This window comes from Grus americana, chromosome 4, assembly GCF_028858705.1.
Source record: "Grus americana isolate bGruAme1 chromosome 4, bGruAme1.mat, whole genome shotgun sequence".
In the NCBI taxonomy this organism is placed as follows: Eukaryota; Metazoa; Chordata; class Aves; order Gruiformes; family Gruidae; genus Grus; species Grus americana.
The window spans coordinates 42,406,548-42,420,197 of NC_072855.1; the positions used below are offsets into that span (position 1 = coordinate 42,406,548).

The 13,650-nt window shown below is 39.6% G+C and overlaps 1 protein-coding gene across 1 annotated transcript; it reads right to left on the reverse strand.

The window, feature by feature from the left end:
• Positions 1 to 5: 5 nt before the first annotated feature.
• Positions 6 to 12,491, reverse strand: LOC129206027 (uncharacterized). Its single transcript, XM_054824620.1, has 8 exons — positions 11,740 to 12,491; positions 10,224 to 10,310; positions 9,793 to 10,026; positions 8,007 to 8,029; positions 7,001 to 7,146; positions 6,300 to 6,400; positions 6,103 to 6,204; positions 6 to 5,022 (listed from the first exon to the last, which is right to left on the reverse strand). Exons 1-8 carry the CDS (start codon positions 12,274 to 12,276, stop codon positions 3,289 to 3,291), a joined length of 2,964 nt encoding a protein of 987 aa, XP_054680595.1. The 5' UTR covers positions 12,277 to 12,491; the 3' UTR covers positions 6 to 3,288.
• Positions 12,492 to 13,650: the final 1,159 nt, after the last annotated feature.

A 13,650-nucleotide genomic window follows, 5' to 3' on the forward strand; every position in this document is an offset into this window, starting at 1 on the left:
GTTTAGTAAAATAATTATCCCTATTTTCTTGGTTTTTTTCTAGAAAGAGCAAAGCTTCCAGCAGTATTTTCACACTATTCCTGAAAATTCTTCAGTTTAACACTAAATATTAGTCTACTCAGTCTGAAAAAATATATATATACACACATAGTAATATTTAGATAACCTAGGAAAGTGTCCTCATTGCGATATACAGTTTTATAATGATGACCAAGATAGTGACAGAAGTTACTCTCTATTGATAATAAGCAAAAGGTGCATCAAGGACAATTCAGAATCCCATTTCTTCCAATTAGCTCTGCTGTTCATCTAGCGATCACTGATGAAGTCTTTAATGTGAAATCTCTTTAGGCAGCACTACACACGCAACATGTTGGTAGGAGATACTGGGGGGGGGGGAGAACCTGTTTGGAGTCAGGAAGTGCTCCTGTGCTCCCATCAACTGACTTAAACTCTTTTTTTTCCTTCCAGTTTTTTAATGTGTGAATCAAAATTATGACAGAAATGGAGCACAGTGGTAGAAAAGACTGCTTTAACTCTGCTTGGACAATAAAATTTACTCAAATTATTCTTTACTGTCTGGCAAGTCATGCCATATGTAGATAAATCTTGCACAACTGTTACTCAACTAGGGTAGAAGTGACCTTATTTAGACCATTCTGTATTTCTGCTTCCCAATATAAATGGAGTAATCTTTTTAGCTAAGACACAACTAATTGACTGAGGAATTGAAGTCAGAAATTGGTCCTATTGTGTTCTCAATTATTTGATGAGTAAGCATGAAATCCTGAGTGAAAAACAAACTTATTGGGTCTATCACAGGGTACTAATTTTATATGCTGAAGTCTGTAACGTCTCTTAAAGCATCAGTAACAGTAATCAACATTTCACTTTTAATAATGTACATAAAAAGCACCTCCCTCCTGGTATGGCTTTTAGTAAGGAGTCAATAGTGAAAGATGGCAAAGCGATTAAGTCAAAATGACCACAGAATCAACCTGTGAAAATATTTAAAAAATTCTATAATTCTGATTTCATATCTGGATGGACTGTAATATTACTGTGACATACTGTAAATAAAATATCCTGCTGACTGCTCATCTCCCCCTGTAAAACCTGAATGCTGAGCTATAATGCCCTTGACAACTCGCCATGCTTGGAAAGCAGTCCTAGAACTCCATTGAACCCACACCCCAACAATTTCTGCTTTTAAAAACAGTGTATCATTGTCTATTTGCTTTATGATTTTATAACGGTGTCTTTTCACTAAAAGATGAAGTATCTGCTTTTAAGTCTAACTTTACCAAAACTCTCATGAAACACTGTAAAAGAACAGAAGATATGTCAAAAATAAGCAATTTTAAGAAATTCAATAGGGTTTCTTAATAACCCTAACCCACTAGGATTTTTTTTTTGGTTACTGTAGCAGAAAACAAACATTTTTCTACAACCTTCTGGCAACAAATTTTATAGATGCCTTATCTGTCTCTCTAAAATTGCTCCATTTCCCTCGTTTTCATTATAGTGAGATCAACCTCCAGCCATGATGCTCTCTGCCATTATTGTCACACTCAGCCTTTGTCTCCCAGTAATTTCACTTAATACCTTTTTAACACTTCTCTCCTACACACGCAGTAGAACATGACAAGAATGTCTAGAGATAAAAGCAGAACAATTCTTAGGAGAAAACTGAAATACAGTAATACTTAGATTAACATAAAGAACTATAAAACTAACAATAAAGAGATTTTTCACCACCTTCCCTACTATAATGCAGATGCAAAGGGAAGATTAGTAAGTTTTATAAATTCTAGAAACTATTTTCCTGCAGATTTAATAGAGAAATGCCCTGCCACAGAAAAACTGAGGCCAAGAATTTAACACAAATCAAAATTAGGTCAACGTTTCCTAAACCAAGAATAGTATTCTGTCACAGTAAATATATTAGAAAGCCTTGCAGAGATTTAAATTTAAGTGATACTTGTCCTATGAAGTTACAAAAATAATTTGGATATTAGGAAAAAAAAAAGACAACTGTCTAGTTGCCAGTGAAAAATTCTGAAGGGATATTAAACATTCTACATTCTGATCCAATACTTGATAGTTGATTTACCTAATGCAGGATTAATTTATTTGAAATCTAGCACCAGCTCTTGCTGGAGAGTGAACACTAAATGAAATAGAGCTTTAATCTGAAATAGTACTACTGTTTACGTATTCTAATAGCTAAAGCACAATTCTCTCTTGGATGTAACAAAAGGCTTAATAAATTAGAAAAGATGGTCTTTTTTAATCCTCACTTTGTGTCATATTTCACAAACTCAAAATCGAATGAGTTCTGGATCATGAATACTTACAGTGAGAAGTGCTGTTTTCCTTTTTTTCCTGTCGCTACACAAATTTTAAAAGGAGGTTTTGCGTTTTAAAAGCTAGATGAAAGCATTAGGAGAATCAAACCAACAAGTTAATATCTGCCCACTGATTCCTAAGCTGCTGCCAAAAGGAACTGAAAATTGTGATGGTTACTTTTCAGAAAGGCAGCATTTCAGAAGCATAGCTGGCTCCCTTCTGCAATGTGTAACAAGAACATCGATGTGGTGTTTCAATTTCAAATGCTGAAGAGAAATTATTGAAATTACACTAGAAGTTACACCTTCAATGTACATTAAATACATCATAGAAGAAGAAAACAGCCAAAGGGAGATACACAAAACAATTTTCAGTAATGCCCTTCAACACCCTTTGTCTTCCCCATAGCTCTGCGCCCTCCCTGCCCATGAGGTGAAGGCTGTTGGCTGAACTCTCCTTACCGATCTAACCCTGGTGCAAGTGCTGCTGTGCCAAAACAGCAATACACTGCTTCTGCTGCCCACGCTTCACTGAACCCACCTTCTGGGACACTGCAGCCCCTGCCACCCACACACACCCCAGTGGCACTTCTCAGAAGGTCTGCCCTCTTAAAGATACAGCCTATGTGGTCATACTTAAGTCTTTATAACAAGACACAACATTTTCAGTTCTTTCTTCAGTTTAGGTTTGTACTATAAAAATCACTTTGGTACATTGTACTTGCTGATAAGCAGTTATGTTTCTAACACTGAGATACTTCAATTGGCAAGAATCGGAGAATTTAACAGCTGTTAAAAGCACAGGTATTCCCACTTTTTAATATGTTAAGTAGCATTTATTTAACTCCAGCTTAATTTAAGTATAGTTATCTGCCATTTCACTCTCTCTTCATGTCTCCAATTTTCTTCTAGTAGATATATTGTCTTTGAGAACAGAAAACTATTCTGATACGCTGCTGGTATCAGTAGAGATGGATATTTGACTCAGCTCTTCAGTGTCAGAATCACTGTCACTTGGCATTCCTCCAGCCTCATTTACTGTAAGCACAGACCCTCCTAATGATGGATCATTGCACGTGCCAGGAACAGAACAAGCTGCGTTCTGAAACGAAACGGATTTGGGTTCATCTTCCCTCCCAGGACAGGAAGAGTTATTTTCACTTTCTTCATCTTTTACCTCTGTTTGTTGGTTTGCTACTGTAATAATAGGTTGAGTGGAAGATGCATTCTCGTATTTAACAGGAAGGACAACTGAACTGAATAAAGGCTGACTACAGGAAGAATTACTATCAGCAAGCACTTCTGCACTTTCTGTTTTCTTAGATGAGTTCACGGCAAAGAATGAACCTTCACACTTTGGATGACTATGTCTAGAAGCAGGCTCTGCACACTCTGAAGATGCAGACTTCTCCTGATGAAACACCTCTAAATCTAGAGATTTCATTGTCTCTTTTTCCATTTTTTCAGTACTATTTCCAGACAAAAACATGGGAGAAGTCAGTGAATCAGAGGTATTTCTGACAATACTTCCAAATGAAAATACTGGTGAAGGCAACTGAAAACAGTTATTTTTGAAGGAAAATACACAATTAGTGGGGAGCAGGGGGGACTGGGAGACATCATTCACCCCAGCTGCAGTGTTGGTTTCTGAAGTGCTGCAAGCTACAGCTGTGATGGATTCTGAGGCATTAGCTTTTTCTTCCCATGAGACAGGTGGTTTCTGTGTGTCATATTCTGTAGTTTCCTTTGCAGAAAGTGTTTTTTCTGTCATGTGAGTTGATGTATTTTTGTCTGATGGCTTCTCAGATTGGCTAAAAGGTGAAGGTAATGGTAAAACCTTAAATGAATTGCTGACTCCCAATCCTGCAAAACAATCTCCTTCTGAACTGCCAAAGGGAAGTGAAAAATTTGGCTGCTTACTTTCTGCCGAGTCTAAATTAGGACTGGTTGAAGCATCAGAAACTGTGGGGTTTGTTACAGGACCATGTTTTCTAAGTTTGCTTTCATCCTGGTTATCAGTTTTATCCACATGATCACATTTTCCCAGATAAAACTGAGGTAAAACGTATTTCCTGTCTTTCTTTTTAAAGGAAGACGTACCTGCATCTTTAATAAGTCTGGGTAATGAGCTGTTACATGCACTGAAAGCAAAAGGTGAAGCAGAAAGTTTCTCTGCAGAAACATCTAGAAATTCTGAACTTGAAACAGAAACAGCTACTGATGCTGCTGGTTTTAAGCCAGTTGAAGTGCTAGAATTTGTGTCCATGTCGTTGGAAACAATAACCGCCGATGCCTGTATTGGCAATTTTTCTTTAATTACTGAGTCTTTAGAGTTTTCTGATAAAGCTGGAGTGGTTACTTCCTGGGAACTTCTCTCATGAAATAATTTTAAGTTACCATTTGTTTCAGAAAAGTTCGTATTTGTGGATGGGATGCTGTGATTACTGGTTCCAGAAAAGCTTCTCTCAAAGCCATCTGCTCTTCGCAGGGTTCCCATTTTTACTTTATCTGTGTCATTTCCTTTGGTAAGTGAAGATGCAAAAGGAGTTTCTGAGGACCTATCCTTCAACGCCTCAGCAACTACAAATTTATACTTTTTATTTGCAGATAAAGCATGTGTCTTGAACTCATTGGTGAGCTTCTGATGTTCCATATAGTATTTGTAACGTAACTCCTACAAGTACAGCAAAAACCCCATTAAGTAAAACAGCATTTGTGGATTCAGAGGTTATAAAACTCACATATAATCCTAAGACTGAAGAAAAGTTTTCGTGTATTCTATAGCAGTTCTGATGTATTGTTCTGCTGCCTTCTAGCAGCAGCAGAACAAGTCACGGAAACAGTTCTTTAAAAACAATTGAACAAGATACACATGGAACCCCGATAAAAAAGTAGATTTTGAAATAGGAGACTATAGAAACGTCTATTTAAAGTCACTGCCAAAACCAGAAATAGCTACGAATACTAGCTTAGACATTAAGTGACAAATTCTCAAATTGTCATAAAAATAACCATCTGAAACCAATTTAGGTGGTGATTTAGGTGGGGTGGTTTTTTTACTAGATATAATAACTATATAAATTGTATTCTCAATGGGAACAGAAAACAGCTGTTCTCCAAAATAATACAGCAAAAGAAAAATAATTCTGTATTTAAAAGATCTAAGCAATTTCTTCATTTAATCATCTGCCATTGGTATTCTCAGAACATATTATGTGATTCACTGCCAGCCACACTTCACTAAGTGTAACTAGAATCATTCTGTACAGAACAATACTCACTCAGCCACCCACACTGAACTGCTATTAAGTGAAAAAATCTAGTTGTATAACTAGATCATTGGACATGAAACAAAAGAGAGATTGGATTCAGTTTCATGTCAAATTATCAGAAATTTAGGTAGTCTTAAAAGAGTGAATTCTTCAGAAAACAGAACACAGGCAGATGACTTCCTCTTCAAACAGGCAACACAGAAGCTTATTTGGATTAGAAAGCTACAGATGTGACTCAAAAAGCCATACCAAAATATAAAAATAAGTATCCAAAGTCAGAAGTAACATTCAGTTCCAGCTTTCTGAAGAAAAAATAAAGAGTAAAATCCTGACAGCTTTAATAACCTAGTCAGATTTACATTCTAGAATTAGAAGGGTACCTTTATTAAGAAAACTGAAAAAATGTTATAAAAGCTTCTTTAGAAAGTTGTGTCATAACAAACAGTAACTTAGCCATACTTACAACAGATGTTCAATCATACCTCATGACTCATGTTTTGAAATGCTGACATTTCCGATATTGACATTAAGCGAGTACAGATCCTGCTACCGTCTGCTAGTGCCTCCTCCTGTCCTGCTACAGGCTGAAAAATGTTTTGCAGCAGACATTATAGTTCATTTTGATAAGACAAAATAAACAAAATAGTACAGTGTTGTAGCCCCATAGTCAGTAACTTACAAGAAACGTGTTGGGTATATTCTTCTGGTCCTGCCATTGCTTTGTGTTATCTTTAAATAGAGTATTTTTTGCTGAGTTCTTGTTTCCTCCTGAAGGTAGATCTATTAGAAAGAATACAAGAATACTGATGGAGTGCACATTAAGTATGGAAAATACTGGAAGGTTCCTGTGCATCTAAACATAGATTCCAATTAAGAACAAAAGTATATTGCCTTAAGTGAGACCCTAGTACTTGTCGAAACTTCTGTGACACAAAGCAAGAGGCTTGCATAAGAAGTTTTCTAAATGCTCGGAGATGCCTGCTCTGATACAAACCCTAACATTTTCTCCTATGGAGTATAAGCATTTAATCAGAGCATAGTTAATGTTCATATTACACAACAACAAATGCCCATCTAGTTCAGCAACACACTTCCAACAGTGGTGATACCAGTTGTATAGGAAAATTATAACACCACTTCCCCTCAGCTTCCAAAAATACAGCCTAGGGACTTTCTCAAGAAAGCACATTCATAAAAAGCATTTACAGGCCCCTGATGAATTTATCCATTAAATTGCTCAGTTGCCTTCTGAACATTTGCATACTTTTGCCATGCAGACTGTTTAGTAATTGTGGAACTAATTGCTAAGTAGTTACTAAAGTTGCGGTTTCCTAGAATGACTTTCTGAATCTTGTCCTACATTAAGTCCTTCTTCTCTACCTTTAACGATGCCTACGTTAACAGGCATTAACTTCAAAGCCAAGATTTCATTAACCACAGGTTTGATATCCATCTTCTTTTGAGTATACTCTGGTGGTTTTTCATAGCTGGATGCTATATTCATCAGGTCAAGCTGAGTTTTCATTCTAGAAAAGGAAAAAACCCAAACCAAACTTTAACACTTTTCTTAAGGTTCACATGCCCACAACTAAATCACACCTGCCTAATAAACAAAAAATGTAAAAAGAAATCCCTAAGAGGGAGAAGAAATCAGAAAAGATAAGTCTTCAGTAAAATGTTAAGTTTCCTAGATTTTTTTTTTTCTTAAAACTTCCTACTGGATGATTCACTTGAATTAGGTTTCATATGTAATGAAAACTGCAAGAAGTGGTGACTGTAGTTCAGCAAAAAGATTAACCCCTCCACTTTTCTTAGTGTACTATAACTGAATCTAAATTATACTCTTTCTTCAGAGGGCATTGCTAATGTTAGTCTGAGCCACAACATACTTTACAGAACTCCATTTCCAATATTCTTTCTTAACCTCTGCTTAAAAAGTGATAAGAAATGTAATTAAGAACCTTTAGAAAGAAATACACAGGGTATGTGCACTGCAAACACAAAAATAAAGACACTGCAGAATCTCCGTACAGAAATCTTTAAGTCTAAGAGCATGTAAGAGCTCCAGGCATGCTTCAGTGTTCCTAAGTTTAAATAAGATATCTAGACATTTCCAATCACCATGTATTAATGAATTCCTATACTCAGTTTTTGACAGGGAGCCAATTGAAAAGACTAATTGTCTCAAATCCCAGATAGAAAATGTATCAAGAATTTTAGTGATGTACTAGAATGGAATATGGAGCATCCAAAAATCTGAAAGCATCATAATGTCTTAATTACTAAATAGTATTTTCATTTTAAGTTGCTACATCTGACCATATCCAATGTTTTTAATCTTAAACTTATACTAGAAAACTAACAAAGCATAAAAAAATAAATATACCTTGTATTCAAGCCACAGGCCACCTATAAATAAAACAAGAATTTGTAAGATATGAATGAGTTTTCCTCCAACTCTCAAAAGATTATTGCTTTATTAAAATACTTCAGTGACTCAACTCCCTGTTTTCATTTCACAGAACTATAGGAAATAAACCTGTTAACATTCAAAAAGTAAAAGAAAAAAAAAGCAGTCAATGTAAAAAACAGAAGTATGTCTGGGACAATGATTGTAATATTTTCCGCTAAAGACAAAAAGAACTCCTTCAGAGAAAACTGAAGGCATTTGAATCATGAGTCATGACCCATATGGTTATCTAATTCATTTTAGATGTTCAGGTATTTGTAAACATTCAAATGAAAGACTATTTCGTACTTCTTGGTGAAGGAAGCCTCTGCTACCTACTCTCAAGATACTATTACAGTGAGATTAAAAAAAAGGGTGTATTTTAGTTTTACATCAGCCAGATAATGGCAGTATGAAGCACACTGCACTGTAGTCAAGTGGCACTTCCCAAAGAATGGGTAGTGAAAAGAAAAAAGTGACTGGATTATAGACTAGCCGCTTCCCTATAAAAACCTGGTGATCTCATTATACTGAGTCTTAACAACAAAACCTCACCTCACTGAAGAGAGTTGTGTACTGTTATGGGGGGCAGGTGTGAAGGTGCTAAGTATAAAGCATACTAATGACTTGAGTCAGAATATTTCTCCCAAAAGTGGGAATTTCTTTTACATTAGATAAAAGTAAGATTTTCCTTAATGAGTCGTTACCAGAAACTTAGTTATTTTCTTAGCTTCTCATTTATCTGAAGGCAGCATACAGACCCATTGCAGAAAACAGCAATGTGCTGTGGTTTCTTAGGAAAGCATAAGCTTTACATTAAAGAAGTTAAAGAAAACACAAAATTCAGTTGCTATTTAAGTACTTCACCCCATATCTACCATCTGCCTAAATTCCATACAACTGCAGCCACAGTGTTTGACATAAACGAGATGAAAAGGTCTATACTAGCTTAGGTAACAATGAAGATTAAGCTTGTGTCTTGGGCTCCTTTAGCATTTATCTCTGAATCAGAAACTGTTTTTCTCTGCAGTTCCCTTAAATGCTATGAGAAAGACTTTCAGAGCCTTGTATACAGAAGCGTATACACGACACAGTACCATCTAAGTCAGAAGTACCTAAGCTTTAAATCGGCTGATGGATCTCCATTGCACACCTCAGTGCAAAGTTTACAGCAAGTTTTAGAATCAGTATAATCACCTTAGCTCAGGTATCCCAACATGGCACCCCACTATTCAGCACAGACAAGTTATCAGTTCTGGCTCCAATCTTTCCCCAAAAAGCATTTTTAATGTCTTACAAGATTAAAAATGCAATGGAAGTGCTTAATACACAAAGCATTTGAAAATATATATGAAAAAAGTGTGAGAATTTTGAAGGTAGTACTAGTAAATATCTCCCTACCCAGCACCAAGGCAACTTACTTTCACAGCTGGTAGCATAATATAGCAATTGTTACAGCAACAGCTATACAGTCAATATTCATTTCACCAATTTTCAGAAGAAAGTGTCTTCTGAATCCACTAAATATCACTGATAAGCTGCAGAGAAAGTTTTTCACACTTTTCTAAAATGAAGTGTTAAATAATTTTAGTCTGTATTTTTCGCTTGTTGAATTTGATTTTCCTGATCCAGTCATCATCATAATCTAAAATATAGCAGGCTCTATATGACAGTTGAGGTTCATTATACAACTGATATTAAATAATAACAGAAAAGCCATCACCTCCAGGAAACGCTGAGGATCACACTCGTGGACCAGCTTTTCACAATCCTTCAAAAAATTCTCAATGGTCTTCTTGTGAGTTTCCTTCATTTTTTTCCAAATCTGAAATTCTTTCTCTTTTTTACTTCTTTGATTTTCAACATCTTCTAGCAATTGCCGTTTCTTCATTTCCAGAGTTTTGAAAATTTCTCCAAATTCCAGTGCAATTATCTCTGCATCATTGTTCAGCACCATCTAAAAGCAAGAGAACATAAAACCAGATGAAAATGCAGTAGCAATGTCTACTTCCCTAACTATACTCAGAGCATGCCTATGCCACAAGAAGCACCAGTATGCTCCATGCTCTCCACGATAACAGAAACAAAACCACACACGCACACGTGTATGTATGTATATACGTATAAAAATAATATCCAGCATCTGTAACTCACATCCATATCATTCGGTTGACTTGAGATTTCATTCATCAGCTTCTCATTTATTATTCTCATTTTTTTCAGACTGCTGAAGAAGGTTAACTGCAAGACAATTGAAACACTTATTATGACTTTATCCACCCTGTAAAATACATGCATTTCAGTGGTTATCTAGAATCACATCATGGGATGTTCTATATAACACATTAAACAGAGGTTGTGGTTCAAAACATCACTTCATAACATTTAATGCTTTCCCGGATTGTTACCTAAACTTTCTTTTGCTATTTCTCTCTCAATGCAATGTTTTCAAGCTCACCTACAATGTATATTTCTAGAATGGCTACAAAATCACTTTATAGTTAAAATATTGTTTCCCTCAGCCTTCTTCTTTTAACCTCTCCCCTCACATATAAGTCTATCACAATGTAAGTTTTAATGCTGTTATTCCAGTTTGACAAGCACCTGTGTGATACTTTTTTATGCCTCACACTGATAAAAATAGAAAGCTGTCCATAACTGAATTATTTCTATTTGGTTTTAAACTAAGATTATCACTTTTTCCCCTCCCTCACCTCACAACGGTATCACTAAGTTCTATGTAGAAAGTCTAAGAAAGTCTCTGTACTGCAAAGACTGTTTTCCTCTGAATTCCTGAGTGACACGCAACTGGTGATGGGAGAAGCAGGAGGGAAATCAGTGCAAAAGCCACTTTTGGCTTAAAGAATAGTCAGTGCTATACAGAAACTTTTATACCTATACTCTTCATCACTGCCCTGCAGTTGTTTCAATTACTGCACAGCAGAACTGCTGTATGACATGCCACTCTGCACCCAATTTGCATAGGGGGCGAAAAGCTTATTCTACCCAAACGGTAGCTATTTTAGCAAAAGTCCCAACTACTACCACTACAACCAGCCAACCAACCAGGCACTTGCTTTCTTCATGCAAACAGGAATGCATTTTGGTTTCATATTTATTAAATTATTACTTACCTAAACCATCTATTTCTAAATATGTAATTATCTATGACCCAAATTACCTATGCCAGCTCAGAGAGCCTATAAACAAAATATCTGTGGGTGTGGGGTTTTGTTTTTTGTTAGTAGGACTAGCATCTTCCTGAACTTGGAAAAACAGGATCCAGACATACAATAAACTCTTAGCATCGGTGTGTTTTTTCAGCAAAGACTGCAAGTCTCTATATTAAAAAAAACCCCACAACCAAAATCAAACCAAAAGCCCCCAACTCTTCAGGTGCTTTGGCAAGTTGGGTTCAGATCTGTTGATACTGTAATACGCGGTAGATGAAGTCTGACGGCAGCAGGGGAAGGCAGACCCCAGTGGTCCACAAACAAATCCCGACTCCTGTTTGGAAGCAGCACACTCCCTCACTGCCTCTCGCCTGCCCACCGCACTGCGTTTTCCCCGAGTTTCTGAGTAAAAGAAAGCAGGGCCCGGGCGGATGCGCTGTGGGACTGCCTGACCTCCCAGCCGGAGCCCTGGCGCGGAGAGGAAGCGCCGCGCTTACTTTTTCCTCCTGGTACACAGTGTCTATGAGGTTGACGGAGTGGAAGATGCCTTGGTGCTCCTCAGACACGCACTGCCCGCATCCCGCCTGGCGGCACATCCGACAGTAGAGCTGCACCAGCCGGCTCGGATGCTTCTGGCAGGATCCCCCAAGCGCCAGCGGGGAGAGCAGGCCAGGCCCCTGCCCCTGCTCCGCCTCCCCCGCCTTGGCCGTGCCAGAGCGGTAGAGCTTGACCACCTCCGCCAGGGTGGTGTTGACGGGCAGCGCAGCGGCGCCGCCGCGGGGCAGCGGGCACAGCTTCCTGCACAGCGGGCACGACACCCGGGCGCCGGCTGCGCCGCCGCCGGCGCCCGGCCCCGGTCCCCCCCGAGAGAGGCGGGCCTGCCCCTGGCCCCGCTGCTGCTGCAGGCGGGCGGCCTCGGCCGAGGCCAGACACTCCAGCACGCAGTCCCGGCAGAAGTTGTGCGAGCAGAGGGGCAGCGTCACCGGCTCCTCGAACAGGGACAGGCACACGGCGCACGTCAGGCTGGCCTCCATCTGCGACAAGCAGACGGGCGGCCGAGGCCGCCGCTCCTGCTGCCCCGGGCCCGGCTCGCAGGCGGGCCGGCTGGGCGCCCCCGGCTGGTCCCGCTGCCCCGCTGCCTCCAGCTCGGCGGCCGCGAGCCCCACCGCCGAGGGGCTGCAGGCCACGGCAGAGAAACCGAAGTACCCCACGAGCTGCAAACTCCGACCGCCGCTTCCAACCGCCAACTTCCTAGGAAGTGGGACCCGGCAGCGGGGAGGGGGGGCAAGGAGAGACGCGGCGGCGATTGGAGAAGGCCCGAGATTGACATCGCCGCTTTCCAGTCAGAGCAGACAGGAGGGCGTGAGGCGGTGCCATAGGGCGGGGCGCGGAACTGTCCGTGTGTGGCGGGGCGCCGACGGCGTGGGGCGGGGCAGAGGGCACTGGGACCCGCCCCCCACCCCACCCGGCTGCGGCCCAGGACGCCTGCCGGGCCCTAGCGCCGCCGCCATTTTGTGACAGGAATTCCCGCCCTGGGTGTTGCGAGAAGGCCGCGGGAAGCGAGGTGTTTGCGGCTGACGGAGGTGTCCTTACTTCTGTCTGCAAGTATAGAGTTAAAGCCAAGTAATTCCACAGTGCTGAGGTACGGCTGTTGTTAGCTACCTCTAACTACAGTTGCAAAATCATAACTTAAGCTTAGGATTTTGTTAATGCTGACAAATTGAGATAGCGCTCATCTCATTCTCATTTTTGTTCTTAGTTTGTTTCTGCTCCCAGAGCTGTGTCTTCCAAAGTTCTGCCTTAATAATTACATCATTCACCTGAAATATTTTGAAATGCGTCAAACTCAAGAGGGACTCAGTTGAAATTTTAGCTTTATTGTAAATCAATAGATAGGTAACATAAAATCAGTATTTGCAAAAGCAAGATACACTGAAAATAACATTATTTTCACAAACTGAGGGGACAGGTGCAAATAGCATAAAAGCAACCATGTATTTGTATGTTTTTATAGAAGTGCCTTATTCAGTCACACTGAGCTATACTTGTAGAAAGAACCTACTGAAAAAAATCTAAAATGTTTGTGTCAAGTTGGAAACCTTGTAGCTGCAGGGGAAAAAACAAAGGGTGGTTATTTTAGTGAATATTACCACATTTACCCTTACTTACATCTGTTTACATAAGAGACTGACAGGAGGTACAAATACACAGGCTGAAAAGTCCCATCGATAGGCTGCACCAAATAGACTCAGGATATTTAAAAGCAGCGTCACATTGTCCTGTGGGATGAGGACTTGAGGCTGGGCTCTGCTGCCTTGCCAAGTTGTTGTCACCAGATGTTGTCAGACTGTGTTTGCCGGTGTTCTGGGGAGTGCTGCATCCTTCAGCCTCATTTGGAGGTGCAGTGT

What these genes read in the sequence shown, in the direction of transcription:
- LOC129206027 (XM_054824620.1), bottom strand. Translation starts at nt 12,276, where the DNA reads ATGGAGGCCAGCCTGACGTGCGCCGTGTGCCTGTCCCTGTTCGAGGAG. An exon ending in GTCAACCGAATGATATGGAT is followed by an intron (nt 10,027 to 10,223) that starts GTGAGTTACAGA and finishes TCTTGCTTTTAG; the next exon opens with ATGGTGCTGAACAATGATGC. An exon ending in GCCTGTGGCTTGAATACAAG is followed by an intron (nt 7,147 to 8,006) that starts GTATATTTATTT and finishes TTCCTTTTCTAG; the next exon opens with AATGAAAACTCAGCTTGACC.